The sequence below is a fragment of the Amphibalanus amphitrite genome, unplaced genomic scaffold, assembly GCF_019059575.1.
Source record: "Amphibalanus amphitrite isolate SeventyFive unplaced genomic scaffold, NRLGWU_Aamphi_draft 000977F_arrow, whole genome shotgun sequence".
NCBI classification, from domain to species: domain Eukaryota; kingdom Metazoa; phylum Arthropoda; class Thecostraca; order Balanomorpha; family Balanidae; genus Amphibalanus; species Amphibalanus amphitrite.
The window spans coordinates 152,581-179,541 of NW_024882471.1; the positions used below are offsets into that span (position 1 = coordinate 152,581).

The 26,961-nt window shown below is 47.9% G+C and overlaps 1 protein-coding gene across 3 annotated transcripts in view; it reads left to right on the plus strand.

Moving 5' to 3' along the window:
* The window catches only part of LOC122368808 (protocadherin-like protein), a 78,055-nt gene that overhangs the window by 874 nt on the left and 50,220 nt on the right, over positions 1-26,961 (plus strand). For all 3 annotated transcript variants that reach the window (XM_043343064.1, XM_043343061.1, XM_043343062.1), the window contains exons 2-3: positions 24,066-24,191; positions 26,454-26,555. In XM_043343064.1, the coding sequence (XP_043198999.1) occupies positions 24,066-24,191; positions 26,454-26,555 (228 nt within the window). The remainder of the gene's footprint in view (positions 1-24,065; positions 24,192-26,453; positions 26,556-26,961) is intronic.

Below are 26,961 nucleotides of genomic sequence, written 5' to 3' on the forward strand. Positions count from 1 at the left end.
GCCGGCCGGCTGGGGGTCCACCGGCCGGCCGACCACTGAGCGGTCATCGCCCGAGGCCGCCGACCGGTCACGTGACCAGGCGCGGTCGGGCGGACGGGGTGCGCCGAGCTGCGACCGGCAGAACTGTGGGGACCGCGTCGCCGGTCGGATGAGGTACGCGGCCGGCTCACTTGATTAGGGATTTGCTCGATATTGGTTACACGTCTTGTCTCATGATTGGCTTTCGTTTATCTCATTCTCTTTTACAATACAGGGGAGTGTGGGGCACATTCGTGCAAAAAATGGATAAATCCATATCTCTGTTCGTCGGTTAGTGCAATGGCATGGCAAAATTGTTGATTGTAGTATTATATGAAAAGGAACTATTGCAGATAGTTTTCCTCTTTTAAAGTTATCCTCTAAAGTTATCGCTTCTATTAGAAAAAAATGACTTTTAATAACTCTGAACGTTTGCACAAAACTGCCCCATGTATGGGGCACATTCGTGCAAGGGGTGGGGCACTTCCGTGCACCCTGCAAAGTTCGAGGAATTACCGGGCATTGCCAGAAATTTACCAAGAGAAATTGGCAGCGGGTCATTTTACTTGATTCCTTTCGACAAGAATGCATTGCACAACGTATGTAGAAAGCAGTGGTTTCCGCGTGCGATAACATGAGCGATAAACAATAAACGATAATTACGGAGCGAGCGAAGCGAGCGTAGTCTTTCCTTAGATTAACGGAAATTTCTGAGTATGAGCGGCCGGCCGGCCGGCCGGCCGGCCGTGGTCACGCTTTTGCGACGCTTATATCTCAGCAACCACTTGACCGATTTACACGCGGTAATTTTTGTAGGGTAGCTTCATTCCTTCTACCAAGTATTGGACTATTCACGATGCATGTGGGTGACCCCTTATGCACGTGCCACGTGCAAAACGAAGAGGTGTCACTTTTATAATTGTTGCAATATCTCGGTAACCACTTGGCCGATTGCGCTGAAAGTTGGCATGCAAGTAGGCACCCACTAGGCAATGCATATCCATGTGCCAGAGTTGGGGTGCTGCTGCACGTGCACACGTGCAGGGGTCGTTTCCAGATCTCGAGAACGGCTCGACCGATTGCGCTCAAATTTGGTACACAGTTAGGGACCGGTTAGTATAGGGTGCCGTGCAAAAGTCAGTCGGGACCCATTTTGCACGTGCGCACGTGCAGGGTGCCGCTTCCAGATCTCGAGAACGGCTGGGCCGATTGTGCTCAAATTTGGCACATCGCTAGAGACCGGTTAGTAGGGTGCCATGCACAAGTCAGCTGGAGGTACCCCGTCGAAATTTCGCACGTGCAAGGCTCACCCTCTCGCTCGCTCCGTTAGTCGCCCCAAAAGGCGTTATACTGGTTATCACTGTTAAGTAAATCGGTTATTACGGAGCGAGCGAAGCGAGCGTAGTCTTTCCTTAGATTAACGGAAATTTCTGAGTATGAGCGGCCGGCCGGCCGGCCGGCCGGCCGTGGTCACGCTTTTGCGAGGCTTATATCTCAGCAACCACTTGACCGATTTACACGCGGTAATTTTTGTAGGGTACCTTCATTCCTTCTACCAAGTATTGGACTATTCCCGATGCATGTGGGTGACCCCTTATGCACGTGCCACGTGCAAAACGAAGAGGTGTCAGTTTTGTAATTGTTGCAATATCTCGGTAACTACTTGGCCAATTGCGCTGAAAGTTGGCATGTAGGTAGGCACCCACTAGGCACTGCATATACATGTGCCAGAGTTGGGGTGCTGCTGCACGTGCGCACGTGCAGGGGTCGTTTCCAGATCTCGGGAACGGCTGGACCGATTGCGCTCAAATTTGGTACACGGTTAGGGACCGGTTAGTGGGGTGCCGTGCACAAGTCAGTTGGGACCCATTTTGCACGTGCGCACGTGCAGGGTGCCGCTTCCAGATCTCGAGAACGGCTGGGCCGATTGTGCCCAAATTTGGCACATCGCTAGAGACCAGTTAGTAGGGTGCCGTGCACAAGTCAGTTGGAGGTACAGTCACCAGCAGTTGCTACCCATCACCCCCGGACGGCGGGGGAGCAAGCTACCACCGCCCCTGCGAGACTAGCGCCGCCATGCGCCAAGAAGTGGAAACACCACGTGACTGAGGCCACGTGAGGGCAGGGTCACGTGATGGAAGGGCGGAGCATAGTAGCTTTTGCGCCCGACACTAACTGAAATGCGGCGCTGTGATTGGGCGCCGTAGCATGAATGAAGCCCCGTCGCCAGAATCAGCCGTTCGCCTTATATGGAAAGTGAGCCTTTGCGTTTCACTGTTCTGTATTGGTTTGAGAGCCACGGCACCATACGAATTGTGAGCCCCTTTGAACGGGTCACCGCCCGAGGCACTGAGGCGACGGTTGTGCCAGGCAAAGTCTAGCCTGGTGGGAGAGGTGGGCCAGGGAAAGTGCGATCGAGCAGCCACTGGGACGTGGATTGGTATTATCCAACCGCGACTAACGATGTCAGCAGCCTCTTCTCGTGTCATAGACAGTGTTTATGACACGAAAAGCTAGACAGACAATGTGGGCAGTGCCCAATCAAAAGCTACTAAACGATTCAGTTAAGAAGTTGGCGAGGTAGCCAGACTAAAAAAAAAAATTAATTCGATATTGGTTGAAAAATGACACAAGCCCGCTGCAGGACCAAAAAAGGAGCTGAACAGTTCATACAACTTTTAAAAAGCTCAACGGTTTAAAGATTCAAAAGTTAAATGTTAAAATTCAGCCTGCATGCGATAGGCGTTATCACAAGTGTATTCGCGGCCATTGGGGCGACATAAGAAAAGAGGAAAACAATTGGCACCAAGAACTTTAAATTATCAGTTAGCATGCATCTTTTCCTTGATATGTAGATAATTTACCATTAATTGTTAGAGAAAATTGCATATAAAACCTTCCATTTATGCTTTTTTCATCGTTTGCATAGTATGTTCTTTTACTAAGCTAGAGACACTAATTAGAAATAGTTCCCGCATCATCATCAAGAACAATAGGAAAGGCTTGAAGTGAATACAATAATCTAAATGGTTTTGTAATCAATGTGAAGACACTTCTAAAATTGCCTGTAGAAATATTGAAGGCAAAAGTTCAATTTTTCACAAGACGGATGTCTATAAACCTATTCAACGTGTGACAACTCAGCCGGTATTTCGTCGCCTTCAGCCAAGCTTTCCCTAGTGACCGATAGAGGCGCTGCTATCGATGTCCGCCCGTGCCGCCTAACGTGTTTAAACTCTGGTCCGGCGCTGGCAGGAAGCTCCTATATTGCCACTTGCAATTCCACTACGTTGTAATATAACCAAGATTTATGTGAGAGCAGCAACTGAAAGCCCCGTTGAGGGGGGAGGGGAGAGGGTAGCGCGAAACGGCCCCCTCTCTCCTTTTCAGTCAATATCTCCTAAAGTATAGTAAATGTCGATGTCGCCACTTAACTTTCAAGACCCCTCCGGGCATCATTTCAACACCTTGTGACCAATTTTTTCCAGAGCTCTTATGAAAGGTTAGTCACAAATGACGTCAGAGGGATGTCGTGTTCTGTCATTTTCGACCCAATAAAAGGTTTAGCGGGAAGAGCTGTCACGCTTACAGTTTTGAAGATAACGAAAAATGTTCAAGATAAAAAAGATGTAAAATAAACAGCGCTACCAAACTGCTAACTCTTATTTCCAAAAAAAAAAAAAGATTTTGACCATCAAAACTATAGAACTATAACACCCCAAAAATACCAACAACTTTCAAAATTAAAATTGAAATATATGTTCTATAGCTATGTGCTCTAGGTATGCCAAACTTAACCCGCGCGGGGCTGGGGTCTCCAGCCGAACGCGCGGGGCTGGGGGGGGGTAAATTTTACCCCCCCTGTTATCTCCCGAACTAATGGTCCGATTTGGAAAATTCAAACGCCAATCGAAAGCTCTCATCACGAACTACTAAAAACATGTACTTAATTTAAAGTTTGAGGTCAAGGTCAAGGTCAGGTCAAGGGTACAAATTGCAAGTTTCTACAGTATCGGCCTGGCACCGTAGTTGCCGAAGAATGGAGTCATGGACTGAGACTGATCGCCCAAAAGGTGTTCTTAGGCTACCAAGACAATATTCGTTGCATACAATATCATTCAGAGGTCAAGGTCAAGGTCAGGTCAGGTCAGGTCAGGTCACCAAAAAACAAAATATAGAAAAGGGCATGTGCGACACATGTTTTATGGGTCATTTTACTCATAGAATTCAATAGGCACACTCAATAAGTGATATGGACCACCTCTGGATGAATTTCAGGTCGAGGTCAGGTCAAGGTCAGGTCAAGTGAGGTCAAATTTTGAAGTTGGTTGTTAAGGCCTAAAAAGGTGTCTATCTGATGCAGTTTTTCACGGTGAATCGAATGGTGCTATTTTTGTTTCCGTACGAGGTCTAGAACTTCCAAAAAAGTCATTTTTCAAAAATTTTGTGTGTCGTGACGTCATAAAATTTTGAATAACTCCCACATTTTTGAACCGATTCTTCTAAAATTTGGTATGTAGGTGCACATTGACCACTTCTCTGACATATATTCCGGTTTTTTCGATAGACTCAAAATTTTGGATTTTATAATGATTTTCCCAAAAAAGTCAGTTTTTTGAAAAAATTTAGGCCAAAATCCAAAATTTTCAAAAAACCGAGATAGCCATTTGATAGACAAAGTAAAATTACGTATAACCTTTTTTGTTACGTCTTGATTCCTTTAAAAATGAAGATGTTAGCGGCGTTTGAACTTTTGCCGTTTTTGAGGCGAAAATGGCGAACATGACGTCACTAAAACGTCAATTTCTCAAAAATTTTCCGACGGATTTCGCTCAAATTTTCAGGGAACGTGTCAAATTGATGTAAGAAAAGGTACTGAAAGTTTGGCGGCGCTGCGCGCCGCCGTTTTTGAGATATCGCAAAAATTCGCGAGGGGGGGTAAAATTTACCCCCCCCCAGCCCCGCGCGGGTTAATCTTGATAGCTCCATTTTTAGCAAAGTTATGGCAAAAAAAAAACTACTCAAATTTATTACGTAAAATTTTCAAATTCAATTTTAGCCGTCACAGAACACACAGAGCAAGCCAAAAACAACCATTGGATTTCCTGTGATGAGCTGCATCGAATAGATACCCCTTTTATGCAAAATATCAACTTTGAAATTTGACCTTCTTTGACCTGACCTTGACCTGACCTCCACCAGAATGTAATCTAAACCGGCCCCAATGGCCGTCTAGCCCACACCATTGAACTTTAAATGTAAAATTGGCCATAAAACATGCATCATACGACTCTAGCATAGTTGGGTTCATATTGTGACCCTTAGTGACCTGACCTCTGTGAACTGACCTGGCATCAATGACCTCTTTAGGCAACATATGTATTAGACAACCAACGCTCCATCGATTTTTTTCGATAACACGCCTTTTATTTGATGTGTTAACTGACTGTAACGCATTCCTTAGACTAAATCGGTGAAAAAATGCGACCTTTGACCTGAGACTTGTGACGTCATGGGCTGCACCTAGGTCAACGAAACCTGGTAACAAGGTAGTTCCCTGGTGGGGCTATCGAACGCTCTTTGAATGTTCAAAATCGGTCGGTAGCTTTCCGAGATCTCAGGTGGAAGGCGAAACGGCTGCACCACCCGATCAGGTGTAGGGTCCGCCAATAGCCCAAGGGGGCGAGGATTATTTATTCACTCACACAGTGTCATTTATTTTGAGAACATCTTTCTCACGCCATGACATGGTCCTCTCGTAATAGAACGAGATGAGGAGAGTGTTTTCACGCCTCCTTATGCACGGCTCTAAGTGTCATTGAGCTATCAACTGTCAGCGGTTTTCGGAAAATGAAGCTCTTAGCTCTTACTGAATCCAATTTTATTTCAAACGATTGTCACTGTGCTAGTTTTCTTCTAATACGTTTTTGAAAAAGCGCTCTGAAGAAGTCTTTGATAGACGAAACCGGTTCGCTTATTCTTTTTAATTGTTTTTTGAATATATTCGTAGACTACTGGCTCTTAACTACAAAATTTGAAAATGTTCGGTACCTATTACTTGGACCCGAACGATGTGCAGCTGAATTTTCCCTCTTGAATGATTATGGACAGCTCGCGAAATTAACTTCAACCTAAACCACCGACAAGGAGAAGAAAATCCGATACAAGCCTACCTCAATCCTCTCACGTTATTCAACCGTTGAAACGTTAAAGGCATTTGTTCAGTCCGAGTCGCTATGTCGACCACCCGCGCCGTGCTGGGGGGGGGGGGGGGCGTTTTTACGCCCTTCCCCCTCAGGTTTTTCGCGAATATCTCAAAAACGGCGACGCGACGCGTAGCGTCATTCAAGGTCAGGTCACCAGGTAACGTCAAGTCACCTTACCTAAGAAAAAAAAATCGAAAGCTCGCTGTAGCTACACCGACTGAGCGATCACTTTAAAACTTTCAGTAATTGCTTAGGGTAACAGCATGTATAAAATGGATACCTCGGATTTTTTATGTCTGTGACCTAAGTTCAGGTCAATATTGCGACTGCTCCATTATGTATAAGTCAATGGGAGAAAATTGAAATGCGCCTCTTGGACGAATTTCGCTCTACACCCTCTCAAACATCGGTCCATAGGTAAACATGACACACTGAAGTGGAAAATTGCACATTTGACCCCTGTGTGTGCCCCTGAGGTCATTTTAGGACATAAAAGGTCTTCAGCAGTTTTTTTTTACTTTTGACAGAGACGTGCTAGAGCGGTGAAAACACCGTTAATCTGAGGTCAAATTTGAGGTCAATCAGAGCGGTGCCGTCTGGGGGCTAAACCGTTGGTCTGTGGTCAAATTTGAGGACATGTTGGCGAAAGAGCGTTAAAAGAGCTATCGAATGCGCTTTTCCGCGGCGCTGTAGCTATATTGGTTCCCGAGGTTGCCGTCGGGTGTTCAAAATCGTTGAAATCAACAAAATTTGACCTTTGATGAACCCTGGTGACCTGACCTTTGACCTGACCTTAAAATGACCGAGCGTTTTCCTCCTTATTTTTGACGCTCTTTCGATTGTCGCTTACCGCGTGTCGCCACGGAAAGTTCATGCCACCAACACGGCGCGGGTTAATGTTATGTTAGCTAGCTCCTGTTGTAAGCAGTGGAGTCGTAGACCTGATCTTGAAGGAACTGGGCCTAACATTTTCATAGCAAACGTAAAAAAAAATGTTTAATAGGCTGTGCAAAAAAATAGCATCTCTTTTATGAAACATTTGCGAAACCTTCAACATCATCCCCAGACCCCATTAGTGCCGAGCTCCCAATGACGACAATAAAAGCGTCCCCATCCAGTCATAGGCGGCGTAACGGGGAGGGCACCGGGGCACCGTGCCCCCCTTTGCTTTTGGCATTTCAACATTAGCCCTATGTGCGTTGCATGGAAATAATAGGACCAAAAGTCGGCAGTGCCCCCCCCCCCCTTAATTGAAGGTGCTCCGCCGCTACTGCATCCCGTCAACGTGTGTTTATCATAAGGATGTTAAGATTTAATTTCCAATCCGAACCTGTAATGATGGAAAACAAATTTACATTTTACATGTGAAACAAGCTGACACAACTAAATATTTCCTCTCTCTCTCCCTCTTACCCATTGCCCTCTTTCTCATTTTACCCTCTCTGGTTTTCCTTTTCTGTCTCTCTTTTCTCTCATCCCGTCCTTATCCCTTCTCTCCAGTCTTTCTTAGCTCTCTCTCTCTCTCTCTCTCTCTCTCTCTCTCTCTCTCTCTCTCTCTCTCTCTCTCTCTCTCTCTCTCTCTCTCTCTCTCTCTCTCTCTCTCTTGCTCTCTCTCGCTCTCTCTTGCTCTCTCTCGCTCTCTCTCTCTCTCTCGCACTGCCTCTCTCTCTCTCGCACTCGCTCTCTCTCTCTCTCTCTCTCTCTCTCTCTCTCTCTCTCTTGCTCTTTCTCTCTCTCTCTCTTTCTCTCTCTCTCTCTTTCTTTTTCTCTCTCGCTCCCTCTCTCTTTCTCTCTCTTTCTCTCTCTCCCTCTCTCTCCTCTCTCTTTCTCTCTCTCTCCTCTCTCTCTTTCTCTCTCTCTCCCTCTCCCCCTCTCTCTCCTCTCTCTCTTTCTCTCTCTCCTCTCTCTCTCCCTCTCCCCCTCTCTCTCTTTCCTCACAATATTCTCGACTGTCACAGCGTTGTAGCCTGTAGGGCTTGTTTCCAGACAGGTCCAGGCGCTCCCCACTCCGCAGGTCCCAGCCCACACGGCCCAACCGCTTAAACAGCCTCCGGCGGATGACCTCTGACCTCGGCGACCTGACCCCAGCCGACCGATCGCGTCCCTCTCCACGCCTCCGCCCCGCTTCCCCCACTACAGCTGCGTAGTAATTGTAGCGTGTGCAAAGGTCACGTGACATTATTTACTTCTACGGCTTGTTCGGCTGACAAGAGATGGCACTAGTGGTCTGTGGATCAGAGGCGGGGCTAGGTTCTACGACTTCTTGGGGCACACTTTAGGGCAGAAAAGAGGTTTTTTGGCTCCCCATCCCAAAATGCTTTGAATATACAAAAAGAAGTTAGGTATTCGAAAATCGGAGGACCAAACGGACCGTTTGACGTATCTTGCGCGACTGAGAATTGATCGGTCTTCAAACTACTGAACAAAAACGAGGTGATTAGTAGCAAGTGCTGGTGACTGTACCCCCTCGCAATTTCGCACGTGCAAGGCCCACCCTCTCGCTCGCTCCGTTAGTCGCCCCAAAAGGCGTTATACTGGTCGTTATCGTTTATCGCTAAATCTTCAAAATAATCGCTCATCCACTTATCGCAAGTTTCAAAAATTATGAACGATAAACGATAAAATGTAAAACGGGATGATGGAAAAATGGAAGACGATCGACAGTGTAGGTATGCCGCGCGACAGTATGTGTGCGCAAACTGCTGCCATCTGCTAAGTGTATAGATCAGCAAATAAACTTTAACCCGCGCACCGACGGGGGTCTGCGCCAACTTCGCACCGACGGGGGGGCGGATGACCGCCCCCCCCCCGAGATCTCGAGAACGAAGCAAGATAGCGACAAGCGGTAAACGGCATCGGATACGCACGGTCAGATCTACAATTTTTACAAGGTCATTTTCAGGTCAGGTCAAAGATGACGTCACAGGGATCGAAAAAGTCAAAATGGCGGTGCTAGATATGGATAGAGTTTTTCTCGAATAACTTTCGAATTAGTCAAGATAGGAACAAACTAAGGGCATCATCGTGATCCTCTCGTCAATCCGCATCGAATGATATATATATATATGTTGACCTCGAAAGGTCAAGGTCAAAGGTTGACCTCAGGTCACGTGACCTCGAGGTCAACATGTATATCATTCGATGCGTCTTGACGAGCTGAACACAATGAGACCATCCACGCGGCTGTATCTTGTTCCTGTACGGAGTTATTGGCCAAAAACCTTTGGTGACCTTTGACGACGTCACATGACCTCACAGCTGCCCAACAGCAAAACAGACCTCAAGGTAGTGAAGGTTGATCGTATATGAAGTCATGTATGGTGTTGCGAACGAATCGAATCCGACCCGATCGACCAGTAAAGTTACGAATAAGCAAAATCCGAATGATACGGAAGTCGAATTAAACTTGTTCCGAATCGATCAATCTATATTGTCCGCCATTTTTTCCTTCTAATTTCAACGAGTTCATTCACACGACAACAATAGCACCGGCGAAATTCCGACTGCGTGAAAATATGCAAAATGGCGCGTGCCATAACACACTGGAGCCGCTACGGCGGCGACATCCTCCCCCCCAAGAGTGACCCGTCGTCACCCTTGGCACCATGCCCATCGATACACACACTGGGCAGAGCGCAGTTGCACCACTAATCACCATCATCATCACTCCCCTCGAGGAGACACACTTTGCTAGCAGGACGGCGGAGACGTCCTCTAGCGGTCACTATATCCACAGAACGGACACGACCATCGGGTCCAGGGTACACCTGAGCGACTCGAGCCAGCGGCCACAATCCCTTTGGCGTGTCGTCGCCGGCTAGCAGCACCAAGTCTCCGACGCGCAGGTTCCGAACGTCTGACGTCCATTTGGTGCGCTGAACGAGGGTGGGGACGTATTCCCTGAGCCATCTTCGCCAGAACTGTGTGGCTATGGCTCGTGCTTGCCGCCAGTGACTCCTGACATTCATGCGTGATGAGTCACTGAGCTGAGACGGCAAGAGACACGCCGGTCTGCCGAGAAGGATGTGACTGGGAGTGAGCGCTTCAAAGTCACTGGCCTCTGAGCTGACGTGCGTCAAAGGTCGACTGTTGATGACTGCCTCTACTTCTGCGATAGCGGTCAGTAGAGCTTCTTCATGAACGATGAAGTTTCCAAGGACTACTCGGAGTGCTCGTTTCACGGTTGCCACCATTCGCTCCCAAATACCTCCCATATGGCATGCGGTGGGAGGATTGAAAAACCAGCGGATATTGTCTTGGGCGAGCCGATCACTGATGCAGCCTTGATTTAGGCCGGTTAGAAGACGTCGGAGTTCAGCTTCCCCTCGGCGGAAGTTGGTTCCGTTATCCGAGTACACCGAAGCTGGCCTACCGCGACGAGCGACGAAACGCTGGAAGGCCATGAGGAACGACTCGGTGCTTAAAGATGTCGATAGTTCGAGGTGGACTGCTCTGGTAGACATACATGTCACCAGCAGACAGTATCGCTTCTCCGTCTTCCTGCCTACTTTGGTGAGTATCGGGCCGAAGTAATCGATGCCGACGTTGCAGAATGGGTGTGTCACAGCTAAGCGCGCTTTCGGAAGCGCAGCCATTCTTGGCGTTTGAGGCTGGGCTCGTCTTCGTCGACAGAGCGGGCAGGCTGACAGGATCTTCCGCACTGTCGCCCGTGCCCTGGGGATCCAGTACAGCTGTCTGGCTTCATTGATGACGTGTTCGGCGCCAGCGTGCAGAAGCTGGCTGTGGAAGTGCGTGACTACTAATCGAGTCACTTCACTGCTGCGAGACAGGATCACTGGATGGCGAGCCGTGGCTGGGAGTGGTGCGTTGACGAGCTGACCACCGACCCGAATGACACCGTCTTCATCCAGCCAGGGTGAGAGTGCCAGCAGACTACTCTTGCTAGAGACCGATCTGCCGTTCTTCAGGTCGATCAGTTCCTGATGATACTGATCATTTTGCATCTTGCGCAGAATAAGGTTTTCTGCATCGTTCAACTCTGTCACCGAGAGCGTGCCAGCACGGCGCCATTCTTGCTCTTCTTGAGAGCCGTGTCTGGCCACGAAGTTGCAGAGAAACCGCATCAGCCAGGCGACGGAGCGTTTGTAGCGAGTCCAGCTTGAGAATCTGCTGGGGTCAGGGAGAACAATCCCTGTGCTGAGATCAGTGGAGGTGAGATTCACGACCCTGACCTCGGGATCACCATCGTTTATGGCCTTTTGGCGAACCTCTGAAGGCCATTGATCCGGCGGCTGGCGAAGGAAGGCAGGTCCTTGAATCCAGCGGCTATCCGGTGTCAACTGAGAAGCCGGCAGACCCCGCGAGCAGTCGTCCGCCGGGTTTAGGTATCCTGGGACATGCCGCCACCGCGATGGTTCTGAGCCTTGGCGAATCTCTGCTATTCGGTTGGCGATGAACGTGTGGAAGCGTCTGCTTTCGTTGTTGATGTATTGGAGAACCACCATACTGTCGCTCCAAAAGTTGACTCCATCAATTGCGAGCTTCAGTTCTCTTCTGATGGCGTCTGCCAGTCGAACGGCTAGCACAGCCGCTTGAGTTTCAAGCCGAACGATAGTCATCTTCTTTAATGGAGCGACTCGAGTCTTGCTCATGACGAAAGAGACAGACACAGTGCCGTCAGCCGATGTCTCTCTGAGGTAGGCCACGGCCCCGAAAGCGAGCTCGGAAGCATCACAAAATATGTGAAGTTGCCGATCATGTGCAGGTGAGTCGCATGCTTTGAAGCTCCGAGGAACTGTGAGTGCTTCTAGGCACGCCAATTCTCCCGTCCAACGAGTCCATTCCTCCGCCGTCGCTCCTGTGAGCTCACAGTCCCAGTCGAGCTTCAGTGCCCACAGCTTCTGCATCACGATTCTTGCGAGAAGAGTGAATGGAGAGGCGAATCCGAGTGGATCGTAGATGGAGGCAGCCATCTGAAGGATACCCCGTTTTGTAGGAGGCACAGTTCGGTGATGAACATGCAGCCTTAGCAGGTCAGTCTCTGCGTCCCACAGCAAACCGAGGATGCGTTCTGTCGGCAGCTGCACGGTCAGATCTGCCGCTGATGGCGTACGCTCGGACTCTGGCACAGCGGCGAGGACGTCACGAGCATTGCTGAGCCATTTGGTGAGTCTGAAGCCTCCTCGAAATACGAGTGCTGTCACTGCTGTGAGGCTAGAAATAGCCGAGTCGCTATTTGGCTCCGAGCTGAGGAAGTCGTCCATATAGAAGTTGCAGAGGACCGCTTCTGTCGCCGCTCTGTCCGAGTCAGTGTCAGCCGCCATGTCATTGGCGGTCTTGCGAAGAGCATACGATGCCGAAGCCGGTGAGCACCGGGCTCCAAAGATAATACGGTCCATTTGGTACACATCAGGAGGCCGGGTGGTGTCCAAATCTCGCCAAAGAAAGCTGAGTGCCGGCTGATCGTCCTTCACTGCCGCCACCTGATGGTACATCTGTTCGATATCGGCCGAAACGCCGACTTGTTGCTCCCTGAATCTCAGAAGAACGCCGGGAATCGTCTGAAGGAAGTCAGGGCCAGTGAGAAGCTGACTGTTCAAAGACGTTCCTCTGTAGCTGGCTGCAGCATCGAATACCACACGGATCTTTCCTGGCTTGTTTTGGTTGACCACTGCATGGTGCGGCAGGAACCATCGTTTCTTGTCTGCTCTCTCGAGTTCTTCTGGGCAGAGCATTCGAGCGTATCCCTTGTCCAGATACTGTCGAAAGGTATCTTTGTATGCAGCTGCCGTCCCTGGTTGGCGGAGAAGTCTTTTTTCCGTGCTCTCAAGCCGATTCAGTGCTGCTGTGTAGTTGTCTGGCATGGAGACGTCGTCTGATCTCCACAGTAGACCGGTCTCGTACCTGTCCCCGCGCCATTTCGTCGTTTCAGCGAGCAGCTTCTCCGCGCGCCTATCTTCAGCTGATGAGGCGACGTTCTCGCTGAATTTGGTGCCGAAGGACTCGGTGGACCACCATTCCTTCACCAGAGAGTTCAACTCTTCTTCTCGAGTGTCAACTCGTGCCATGTGCATGACGTGACGAGCACCAGGCGAGACCAGCTGTGTGATGTTGCCGCTTAGACACCAACCAAAGGCTGTACGAACGGCCACTGGCTGGCCTGGCCTACCAACGCGTGCCTCGTGCTGCACTATTGCTTCAGTGACGTTAGCGCCTAACAGTAGTTCGATCGGCTTGTCACTAGTGTCTGGAATGTCGAGATCCGAGAGATGGAGCCACTCGTGTCGCCGACTCCAGTCGATTGTTTGCGGCTGCACGTTCAGCTTAGGAACGGAATATACCTCTTGTACGGTAATATCCGCTCTTCCGTTTCCATCCGACATTGGCGATACCTGCAGTTCAAATCGGTGCACAGTTCTCTTCTCGCCGGCCCCTTCGACGTTGTTGAGATGCAGCTCCTGGCGTTCTCCGATGATACCCAGGCGCTGCCTCAGCCGATCGGTGCAGAGAGAGGTTTGTGCTCCGGCGTCCAGTAGTGCGTGCGTGTCACTGTACTCGCCGTCTGGCCCGTACACACGCACTGGTACGACTTGAAGAAGTGTAGACGTTCTGCAGGTCGCATTCAGCGCGGCTCCGATCGTGCGATTAGTTGAGTGCTGCTCTGCTGGATCCATATGTTGGGTTTGCTCGAGCGCGGCAGCCTGCTCCGTTCCACGACGCTCGAAAACACGCTGGCTGCCATGTAGTAACTGGTGGTGTCTGCCTCCACAGCCGGCAGAACTGCACTGTTGGACAGATGTGGACGGGCACCTTCTCGAGATGTGTCCCGTCTCCAAGCAGCGAAAACATCTGTCATTGTCAGCGATGTATCGAGCTCGTTCCGACACCGACTTTTGGGCAAATGCATTGCAGCGAGCCAAGCTGTGTCGGCGATTGCAGAGGGGGCACGCCGGCTGGGAGCCATGCTGAGTGGCCACCGTGGCGAGAGCCGAACGCGCACTCGATCCATGCCTCTGACGCGACGCCGGCGGTCGGCGCTGACTGTCTGCCGCTGAGCTGATGCCGCTGTTTCCTTCACGCTCAGACATTGAGCTGCTGAGCAATATCCGGACTTGTAGAGCTAGCCAGTCATCCAAATCCGACAGTGTGACTTGCCTTGGCTCCAGCTCTACTGCTCGTTTTCCCCACTCGTGACGGAGTTGAATCGGCAGCTTCACGACTGCCCGTCGCAAGTTCTCGCGGCTCGTGACGTCACCATGATAGCCGAGCGATTGGAGAGTCGTAACCGCCGAGTGGAGACGAGCTTGAAACTTTTCTAGGGCTGCTGCGTCGAGGTGCTTCAGAGGCTGGCTCTCGAAAACAGCCCTCAGGTGTGCAAAAACGATGTCGTCACTCCTGTCGAATCGACTTTGGAGAGCTTGTAGCGCCTGCGGGTAGAGCTCGCCATCGTATAGCATCCCTTCGATTGTTTTCTGCGCCGGACCAGTGACTGCCGACTGTAGATGAACGATTTTCTCTGCGTTTGACAGCCCTGGTTGCTTGTGAATCAGCGCCTCGAAAAGACCAATCCACTTTGGCCACTCCAGAGGCTCACCCGAGAACTTCGGCAGTGCTATGCGCGGCACGCTGTGGAGCTCGGTGTGGCGCGCTGTCGTCTCTCTCTGTTGAGCTGGTGAGGCCTCAGGACCGTTCAGCCTCCTGATCCAGTCTGCTGTTCTCAGGTTGTTTTCACCAACGTTCGCGCGTTCATGCTCACCTTCACAATCGGCAACAGCAGCTTCGTCTCTGATGTCATCAGTCCTATCCAGATTGACTGTCCCTGACTCAATGGCTTCTTGCCGCAGTCGAGCTTCAAGTTCGGCTGTTTCAGCCGCTTCTCTAGCCGCCTGAATCTTCAGGTTAAATTCCTTTTCGCACTGAAGACGTTTTTCTTCCTGGCGGCTCTTCAAGGCGGTCAGACGGGCCTGAATCACAGCCTCATGTGACTGAGCCACAGCTGCCGTCGAACGATGGGACGACGCTGCACCAGCTTCAGAAGCGGCCTCGTCAGATCTCGATTGAAGGTAAGTCATTATCTTTTGAACGATACTGTTCCGCTGCGCTTCGATTTCAATCATGTATTCGTTTGCCTTCGATTTCTCTTCCTCGTCCGTCAATACCAGCAAGTATGACTCATTGGAGTCCGTCACTGTGTCCATTGCACGGTCAATATCACCGAGCAGCTCTTGGAGAATGGTACGACTGCCTCGAACTGCGATCAGATTCTCGGCTCGATTGCAGATGCGTGTCAAACACGACTTCTTGTTTGCTCGGATCCGCTTCAATCTTGCTGCTTCGGGTGATTGATCCATGTTGATTATTTGCTGATGTTGAGCAGCACGATCATTCAGAGCATACGTTGTTATGCTTAGAAGCCATGCAATGCGCGGAACGTTACGTTATCTGTGGTCATTACGTTAAGTGCGAACGATGCGAAACTCAAAACGTAACTGAATTCACGATAATGACGTTAGAGCGAACGACGATATAACGCTCAAAGGCTACGTTATTCGTGAACATTACGTTAGAGCGAACGAGACGACACACAAATTACGTTATCCACGACCCGGAGGACCAAAAAATGTTGCGAACGAATCGAATCCGGCCCGGAGACTGGTAAAGTTACGAATAAGCAAAATCCGAATGATACGGAAGTCGAATTAAACTTGTTCCGAATCGATCAATCTATATTGTCCGCCATTTTTTCCTTCTAATTTCAACGAGTTCATTCACACGACAACAATAGCACCGGCGAAATTCCGACTGCGTGAAAATATGCAAAATGGCGCGTGCCATAACACACTGGAGCCGCTACGGCGGCGACATATGGTATATGGGGCCATTCCGACCCGTTTTAGTGGTAAAAATAGGGAGTTGATTTTTCCCCCATTGACTTATAATGGGGAGGTCGCGAAATTGACCTGACCTTAGGTCACCGATATCAAAATTCCGAGATATACAAATTGTAGCTACTAATGACCTTATAACATCCTGCGGCTTTCAAAGGCCTCCGACATCTACTGTAGCTCTGGCACGGTGACAAAGTTGCAAAAAAGTGACTTGAGGCTGGGTCATTCAAAGTGACCTGGTGACCTGACCTTAAAAGGTAGGAGGTTCAAACTTGCACACCATGTGTAAAATTGATGAGGGAATAGTCGTACCGCTATTTGCGAAAAACCTCAGGGGGGGGGGGGGCGAATACCCGCCCCCCCGTCGGTGCGCGGGTTAAGTACACTTATTTAACCCTCGCCGGCACAGGCCATTTTGCGTCCTTCGACGGCACAAGGGGGACGACCCCCCCTCGTGTTTGGCCCCTGATCGAGCTAGAGCTTCGCGGAAAAAAACGAACGTGTTGCCCGTCACGAGAGGAAGCCCATGATGTCCAATTTTAAGGTCCTAGGTCATCGGGTGACCTTCCAGGTCAGGTCAATTACCCGAAAATCGGAAAAATCGGGACCTGTTAGAAAGTCGTAAAGTGTGTCTGCTATGGGTTTTTCCGGGGTGCTGACCACGAATATCGTGTTAGTTTTGATCAAAGATGATGTCTTAAAGCATTTAGACCTGGTCGGGTCAGGTCAGGTCAGGTCAACCAGTAGGGGTCGTGACGGGTATTCGTAATACGTGTCAACCGCCTCTGACAGCTTCGTAACATGTTACAAAGGCACCGAAACTACTTCGTAAATGTTCAAATGGCTGCTAAATTCGAAATCAGCTCCAAAAACTAGCCTAGAAACATGTAAAACTCGAAAAAGTGAACCGAGGTCACCAAAGGTCAATGACCTGACCTGACCTTCAGGTGACCTTGACATCCACCCTAATGTATGGGAGCAACATCAAATCACATGTTTGAACGTTTGAAACCACGAAAAGCTTGCAAACGCGCGGCTAATGCGAGCCGACAAACGCCGAATCGCGATTCCGGCCAAACATGGTCTCGGAAAGTAGGTCACAGGTCAAAGGTCATTTAGGTCAGGGTCATGAAATTTTCAGGGTAGGCGTAAAAATAATCAATGCGAGGGTACTGAACGTTTCGTTGCGATCGGCCGCTTTTTACGCGAGTTATTCGCGAAAAACCTTAGGGGGTTGCATCAACCCCCCCTGTGCCGGCGAGGGTTAAGCTGTATTTCTTATGGCTTTTGTTATCGCTGTTAAAAACAATTATCGTTATCGTTGTATCGTTTATAGTTGCGTTATCACTGTTAAAAAACAATTATCGTCATCGCTTTATCGTTTATCGTTTCGTTATCGCTATTAAAAAGCAATCAACGTTATCGTTTTATCGTTTTATCGCAATCGCTGTTAATTTTTTGATTTTTTTTATCGTTTATCGTTTATCGTTGTCGCAAACCTTTCTTATCGTTTTATCGTTATCGCAGGTCCGAAAATAAGTTATCGCGGAAAGCACTGGTAGAAAGAATGGGCTGGCCAACAAGAATGTGCCAACTGCCGGCTATCGACCTGCTTCCGTGACCTCTCCAAGGTCACGAGAATTACTTGTCACGACGTCGCAAGCAGCCGAGACTAAGTCAGGCGAGCGTCACTACTACAGATAAAGTCATAAATCGCAAAAACGGAAAAAGAATATGCAGGAATGTGCCCCTAGGCAGTGCGTGCACGAACCTGCCCCACAACGTTGTTTGTAATATATTTCAAAATTTGTTATTGAAAAAATGACAGTTTTTCAACAAACAAGTTTGCAGCAGTTCCGTGAATAAAGTGAGCTTCTTCGCCCCCAATTTTGAAAAGTTAAACCACATTTCCGAGTCAGGATCACGAAAATGGTTGACATGAGAACAGTTTGGAAAGCGCACGAATATTACAAATTTGCGTTTTTATCAAGCATAACAGCAGATACAGTGTTGTCTTCTACAGTGAACGAAGGGCGGCAATGATAGACATATTTTCATAATTTACCTTTAGCTCGTGCAGTCACTCGTGTTCCCATAAACTTCTGAAAACGAATGTGCCCCGTGCACGAATGTGCCCCACTCTTCCCTATCTGGGTCCAGGTTCACTTCTTTCTTCCTTCGCGATAAACACACGCGATAAAACACGCGATAAACAGAGAGCTCATGCGTTGCCGCCGTGCAGCACTCGCCACCGGCGGTCATACCTCATCTGAGTACAAAAATCTGAATCGCGCTGTACGATCGGCCATCAGACGCGACATCCGGCTAGACATTCAGCGGCGGATCAATGATGGAGGTCCAAATTCCACATGGCGAGCAATAAGGTCTGTTGTGGGCACAAAACAGGCTGATAGAAATTTACCTACAGCAACGGCTGATCAGCTGAATGAATATTTTGTTAGCGTTGGCCCACGAGCGGCGAGCGAGGCAAGGAACTCAGGGCCGACCCCTGACCTCCCATGTCGCCTACCGCGGGTGGGTGCCTGTGCATTTAAGCTCACCCCACTGACTCTCCCAGAGCTGCGTGATGTGATATTTCAGATGAGCGGATCATCTGCCAGTGGCCAGGATGGCATCAATATCCACATGATCCGTATATCTTTTGCTGCAATTGGCAATGTGCTCCTGCACATTGTCAATTCTAGTATTTCTCTATCTGAAGTACCTTCTTCTTGGAAGCATTCACTTGTTTCTCCAATTTTTAAGTCAGGAGAATCCTCTAAACCATCCAGTTATAGACCGATTTCGGTAGTTCCCGTGATCGCCAAAATCGTAGAACGAGCCGTTCACCAGCAAGTTTACAGTTATGTTTCTAGTAATCATCTTCTTTCCTCTACTCAACATGGTTTTCGTCCACGCCATTCAACCGAAACAGCTCTGCTGACCGTCTCTGATTATATCCTCTCCGCTAATGATCGAGGAGAGCTTTCATTCCTGTGCATGCTTGATCTAAGTAAATGCTTTGACGTAATTGACCACTCCAAACTCCTAACAAAATTACAGCTACATGGGATTGATGTCTCATGGTTTTCAAGCTACCTTATGGGCCATATGCAAAGTGTCACATTTTCTGACAGCTTGGGAAACCTCCGATGCTCCAAGCCGCTCCCTAATAATATCGGTGTATTTCAGGGCTCAGCGCTAGGTCCATTGCTTTACTGCATTTTTGCAAACGATCTCAGTCTATTTGCTGATGATGCGATGATCGTGCAGTATGCAGATGACACACAAATTTTAGTCAGTGGTAAAAAGGCGGAATTCAATCTTGTTGTTAGCAGGCTGGAACAAGTGTTGGAATCTCTGGGGTCATGGTTCCGAGCTAACGGGCTCAAACTTAATTCTGAGAAAACTCAATTAATGTTGTTAGGTAGCCCACAGAATTTGCGAAACATTTCCAGCTATGTTGTAAAATTTAATAATTGTAATTTGACTCCTGTTTCCGAAGCGAGGAATCTTGGAGTTCATTTTGACTGTGCCCTTAGCTGGGACACTCATGTTTCTGTTGTTGTGCACCGTTGTTTCGGAATTCTTACCGGATTGTCGCAATTGAGGGGCCATTTACCGCCATCTACCATTTCTATTCTAGTGGATGCCTTAGTTTTATCTCATATCCGCTACTGTTTATCCGTTTATGGTAATACCACAAACAAAAATCTTCTTCGGATTCAGAAAGTGATCAATTATGCCGCCAAAGTCATTTTCCGTCGCAAGAAATTTGACCATGTGTCCGATCTGCTTCAACGTTTGGGTTGGTTGAAAGCTAATGAGCTCGTCCAGTACCACACTATGTGCATGGTTCATAGAGTACGTCGCGCAGGCGAACCTGAAGCACTGGCTGAAAATCTCATTAAAAGCTCAGAGACCCGTGACCGCAATACTAGACAAAACAACACATTGTACGTACCAATGTCACATACAGAGATGGGACGAAGGCGTTTCTGCTGTCGTGCACCTCGCCAGTATAATGCGCTGCCACATGATCTGACGTTACGCTCGACGCCAGCTTTCCGGAGTCACTTAGTAAGCCACCTATGTGACAGTCGCACCGTGACTGGGCAAGAGTGACGTGGTCCGATGTCCGAACTATTAGAGCAATGACTATCGAGCGATTGTTGTTAAATGTGGATGATTCGTCTCGTGTGTGTATAAGATGTGCTATATTTTACAGCAACCTAGGCGTGGTTTATGATAGGGCAGGAAATGCTGTGTACATATGTTGCATGCTTTGTACTACATAACTGAGACTGTAATAGCCCCGAGTACATCGAGGATTGTCTCATTAAATACATTACATTACATTACGGTACATAAGTGCCATTTTCGCCATTTTCCTTTCCAAGTTTTATTGTGCAAAAATGTATAAAACGTTTCTCTGACACCACCTTATTGTTTCAATAGAAGCTTTCAAAAGCATTTCGGCTGCCTTCTTCAGCCAAGTCATGTAAAAACGCAAAAAACAGCAATACGAAACATCGAGATGTTGTACGATTCGATCAGTCAAATTCATATACGTACTATTGCATCTAAAGCGCCACATTAAACGCACAATTGTAACACAATTTTATGAAGCATTTGTGAAAACTTCAAGTGGGACCGGTACAACATACCAAATTGGTATTGGATCGATATCGCTATACCAAAAAGTTGGTATCCGATTGGCATCTCTGTTTTCGATTGCCGTTTGCCGTTGTAGCGCGGCACACATTTTTACACTTACAGCAATAGAAACACGCCATATTCTAGGCAACTCCATTTTTTTATAAAGTGACAAACCATACAACAATGCTTACAAAGCAAAATCACGCTGAACAGAACATAAAGTGCAGTTCACTTGCTCGCCTCCTGGCCGCTGCTGGAACCCAGCTAAGGCTGCGGCGGTCACAATCGGCCGAGCCACCCTGACCCGACCCGCTGGCCACATAAATGACCTTCACCGCGGTCAAGCCCGATAGGCCCTCTGTCACCGTCGTCTGGGCGATCACGTGCGGACACGTGCGGGGAGGGCGGGGGGGGGGGGGGGCAACTGCACGCTTCACAGGACTGTCGATTGCTGTCCGCCTTTTGATGACCTTTCCTTGACCCCTGACCCTGCTGCGTGTCACCTGGAGGTGGAAACCGGTCCGAGCCTCTGTGAATACCACCACATGCATTGCGGCGTAGAATGCCTGTAGTTCGTAGCTAGCGGAGCAAAGGGCCTCTGTCGCAGGGCGGACCGGGTCAGCCGCCCTGCCGCTGAGCCTTCCGCGACCAAACTTTGGGGAGCCGCGTCTTCAGAACTGATCCTGTAAAATGTGACTGCCGGGATATCACCCTGCTCTAAGAAGGATGTCCTGTCGAGTGTCGGGCCAGGGCCGAAGGAGCCGTTTATACCCGGGAGCGACAGGGCGATGTGGGTGTTTTCCTTCGGGCTCGTGAAGGCTTCCGACCAGGTCTAGTCATGTGAGGCTATCCTAGGTCGGGGACCTGCGGCAGCGCGGCAGTGGACATGTGTGTAGGTATGTAGTGTACAGGTCTCGCGAAATTAAGCGGTAGGTTTTGCACTTTACATTTCCGGTTATATCTCAGAAACTAATCGATCTACGATGAAGCCATTTTACACGATCATGGCCGGCTTGTTACCCAACAAGTCGATCGCATCTTCAACACTTAAAAGCTTAACCCGGCAGGCGGTGGGCCTACCAGCCACCTTCCGCGCGGTGGGGGGGGGGCACTTTTTTGCCCCCCCCCCCGTATCTCCGAAACTACTGGACGGATCCGGAAAATTCAAACGGCGTTCGATAGCCCTGTCAAATTTGTCGAAGGAAACCAAATTTCATTGACCTCGGGGTCACCGATGACGTCAAAGGTCAGGTCAAAGATAAAATGTTTCACCGTTCACGGGGCTTCTAGGGAAAGCGCTACAACACCGAGTAAAACGCATTTTGTCGAAAATCAGCGATAAGGCGCCAGTTGTCTAGTAAATATGTTGCTATTAGAGGTCACTGGTCATACCAGGTCAGGTCACAGGTCAGGTCACCAAAGGTCACCAAGGGTCACCACATGAGCCCAACTTTACTAAGGTTATGCGATGCATGTTTTATGGCCAGTTTTTCATTTCCAACTCAATGGTGTTGGTTACAAGACCATCAGGTACGGTTTAGGTCACTTTCTGGTGGAGGTCAGGTCAAGGTCAGGTCAAAAAAGGTCAAATTTCAAAGTTGATATTTTTGCATAAAATGGGTATCGATTCGATGCAGCTCGTCAAGGGGAGTCTAATGGTGGTCTTTGTTTTGCGCTACGAGGTCTAGAATTACTAAAAATTGAGTTTGAAAATTTGACGTCATCAATTTTGAACAGTTTTTTCGCTATAACTTGGCCAAAAAAAGAGGTATCGATCTCAAATTTAGTATGTATATAGAAGGTGGTAGGGACTATCACATATATTCCGGGTTTTTCGAAATTCAAAAAACTTTTTGGATTTTTTGGCTATTATATTCAAAAAATCTATTTTTTGATTTTTTGGGGTCAAAATCCAAAAAATTCGAAAAACCGAAATAGCAGTTTTGTAGCTCTTTTAATTCCACACCTTTTATGTCTAAAACATTTTTCTGTATCTCTAAAGCTGTAGGCCTGACAGCTCTTCCCGCGAAACCTTTTTTTGGGTCGAAAATGGCAAAAATGACGTCACTCTGACGTCATTAGCGGCCAACCTATCGTAGCCTTTGGAAAAATTTTTGGTCACCATGTGCGCTAGATGCTCCCGGGAGGGTACTGAAAGTTTGGTGACGATCGGCGCAGCGGTTCTCGAGATATATCGAAAAAACTAAAGGGGGGGGGGGCAAAAAATTGCCCCCCCCCCCACCGCCTGGAAGGTTAACCCTCGCTCATGTAGGGGGGGGGTTGGTGCAACCCCCCCCCCCTGAGGTTTTTCGGAAATAGTACAAAAACGGCGGCGCGCAGCGCCGCCAAATTTTGGGTACCTTATGGGGCAAGCCTTGCGCATCTTTTGATAAAAAAAAATTTGACCGGGTCATGCCAGGTCACGGAGTTATGACGTCACAAAGGGAACAGCCTCCGGCCGGATTTTCACAAACTGAGTGCCAACGCCCGCGGTTTCCTGCCGGTGGTACGGACATCGGTTGATGGATCGTGATGAAACTTCCCATGCATGTTGGGGCAAGTATTGGCTATCATATGGTATAAGAAACTTGACCGGGTCAGGTCAGGTCACGGAGCTATGACGTCACAAGAAGAACAGCGTCCGGTACTATTTTTGAAAAGCGCCCGAACCACTATTTTGCTAATTCTTGTCACCTCAATGGGAATATGCAGCAATATTAGCTTCTATAGGGAGCAAATGGACATCCCAAATCCAAAAATACAATCAGATTTCAAAAATTTTAATTTTTATTTTTCGAATTTCTGCCGCCGACTGTGACCTTGCCGACTTCCGGCGCTCCCAACGCGCCATTATTAGAGCTAGGGAAACGAAATACATACCAAACGATAGAGAATTGATCAAGGAACACGATAGTGAAGGTTTCAAGTCGATATCTCCCACCGTTTTGCCGCAATCGCCGCGGAAAATTTGAAAAAAATCTATTTTTCCGAAAATTTGACCTTTGACCGGTCAAAAGTAGGTCAAATGTTGACCTAGGACCAAAAAATAGACCACCAATCGCGAGATCTCGGCGAGAGCAATCCGTTGGTTTTTTCCGCTAAGCTCTACGACGCTCCGTTTTCAAACGCCAAGGGGGGGGGGGGTCGCACCAACCCCCCCTGCATGGGCGAAGGTGGCAGATCGCCGTTTACGGGCGAGGGTTAAGACGACGACGATATAGCTTGAAGTACACTAAATTTTCTAGGTGCAAAACGTACCGCTAAAACCCGCGAGACCTGTACATACATACGTGAGCTTTACGACATTATTATTATTATTATTATTATTTTGCAGATGATTCAGCATCAAGTGTGGTTTCAACAGACTCAACGGAGCCTACGACAGTTTCATCAACATCAGAGCTCACCTCGCAAACGACATCATTTTCACCGACAACCACTGTGCCGCCAACAACTACAGGTCGGTGGGTAGATCACACGCACATCTACATATATTGAGCGTGCTTGGAAATTAATTCAGCCCAAACAGTGCACATATTTCGAAATGAGAAAGCTCATTTGCAAATGAGGTATATTACATTTAGAAATATGTTCTTTTCAAGAAGAGAAGGCGGAAAGAGTGAATATCACATCAGATGGTCCAGCATTACGGTACGCACATATCTTTGCAATAGGTTGCACAATGTAAAGAGTTAAGCGTTGTGAGGAAAATCATCATTATGATTATAAGCATATTTAGTGACCGAATCCTCAATAAAATCTGAATAAATGACAAAATAACAAAATTCGGGTATATTCAATCACAGATCTTCGTCAACCGATACCAACAGGCGTCGCAATTGTAGACATGTCAAACACTTTTTTGGACACTTCACATGCACAAAAGTAGATATATCCTCAGATAAAATATTTATACATGTTAATGATAATTCTAAAGGTCAGGGCTGTCTAATACAGGAAACATAGATGTGACAATAGTGTGTGGGCCTAAGCACGTAAAAAAAAAGATTTTTAACTGTTGTCCAGTTCTGAACGACAACAGCACCTCCTGGCAGCTACACTGAGAGCTGTTTTGATTCCTTTTAGGCATATTAGGGGAATTGGTCTAAAACAACACCCTGATCATTTCTCCGAATATACCCCAAATACACTTTCTTTGAATATCACTCTGAAATTCTTCTAATATACCCTACACTGAGAACCTTTTTGATTCCTTTTGAGCATATTAGGGGTTTTGGTCTAAAACAACACCCTGATCATTTCTTCGAATATACCCAAACTATACCCTTGTTCTTTAAATAGCTCCCTTGAATTCTTCTAATATACCCTAGTAAGTACCGAAGAGGAATGGAATATGATTCCTGTTCTATTCCCTGCGATACCCACAGTACACTCCTTTTAACCTACCAAAATACCCTTACATCGAAACCTCTAGTATTCCTTCTAAGCGTATAAGGGGAATATTTTGCAAACTATACTCGCATTATACCACGTAACACTCCCCTATTATTCTGTGATTTCCATCACTGATCTCAATGTATTCTTGCATTAGACCCCACATAGACCCAGAAGGGAAAATAATAATGCCCTAGGTATATTCGTCGTAGAACTTGCTCAGAAACTGTCTCATTACTCTCAGCTTCCTCGTCCGATTTCCCTTTATATATCGTAACACATCCAAAACGAGGGTTAAGGTTCTATCCCCAGCAGGGCGCGTATGGCTGAATAGCCCAGCGGGGCGCGGGTTAGTGGTCAGCAACACGTCCAGGGAGCGACTGCCCGTCCTCCTCGCCCGCCCTGCCGGCCAGTCCCGGCCCGCCGACCGGTCACCGCCGGAGGCGCCGAGCGGCACAGGTACGGTATCTGACAGTAGCGGCAGAGACTGTACACTAGGGTATATTAGAAGAATTCAAGGGAGGTATTTAAAGAATGACGGTATAGTTTGGGTATGTTCGAAGAAAATGATCCGGGTGTTGTTTTAGACCAAAACCCCTGATATGCTTAAAAGGAATCATTTGAGGAATCATTTGAGTATCTTAAGGGCATTCCGCCAGGAAAACGGCAGAGTTATAGGAGCATGACACACCATGATCAAAGGGAATAGAGAATCGTTTTGGTTGTCAGTGTACTTCCAAAGTAGGTTAGCGGGTTAGCATTTGGCAAAATCTCACAACGTTAAAAAAGCGATTGTGTCGGAATGTTTGCGTAGATTGAATGTACTGTGAATGTAGTATGTGCTCTATTTTTGTGCAGGATACAAGTATATTATGCTCTCTATTTTATCGTCTCACAAAATATGTTCGAACTTTAAAATCTTCTTTTTACGTGCTTAGGCCCACATACTATTGTCACATCTATGTTTCCTGTATTGTATTAGACACCCCTGACCTTTAGAATTATCAATAACATGTATAAATCTTTATCTGAGGATATATCTACTTTTGTGCATGTGAAGTGACAAAAAAAGTGTTTGACATGTCTACAATTGCGACGCATGCTGGCCCATCGGTTGACGAAGATCTGTGATCGAATACACCCGAATTTTGTTATTCTGTTATTTATTCAGATTTTATTGAGGATTCGGTCACTAAATATGCTTATAATCATAAGGTTGCACAATGCACAATGCGCATGTAACTATGCCCTATGCATTAGGGTTTCAGCTAGTTTGTCGGTGTTGAGCAACGTTGAAATGACTGATTGGTGTTGATTATGCCCACAGAGGCGCCGCTGACCTGTCCGGATGTGGGACCGGTCAGAAAGAATAACTGGCCGGAGACTAACATAGAGCTCATTACATCACAGAACGCCACCGGAGTCACAAGTAAGAGCCGCCATCTCCTGATTACATGGGGCATTATGGGGCACTTAAAAGAAGCACGATTATAGAAGATGAATGACTAGACAGCGTAGTTTAAGAATATGTAGATAGCACCGCTGCCCCAACTATGGACAATAATTGGACATCAGTAGAAACCCTCACTGTTTGCGAACTTAAAAACCTGAGATTTAAAAAAGATTGTGAGTATTGAGTAAAAGAAATCAGTCCCTGCCCCTGGCGCTTTTTTCAAAAGCGCGTGGCATGTTTCCGGTAACCGCGAAAGGAAGCCGTTACGCACAAATTTCACTCGCCCGCCCGGCACATGGAACATGCCAGTGTGACGGGTACGTCGTGAGGGAACAGCCAGCGAGAACACGGAGACATGATACTGGCAGTCCAGTCGGCCATG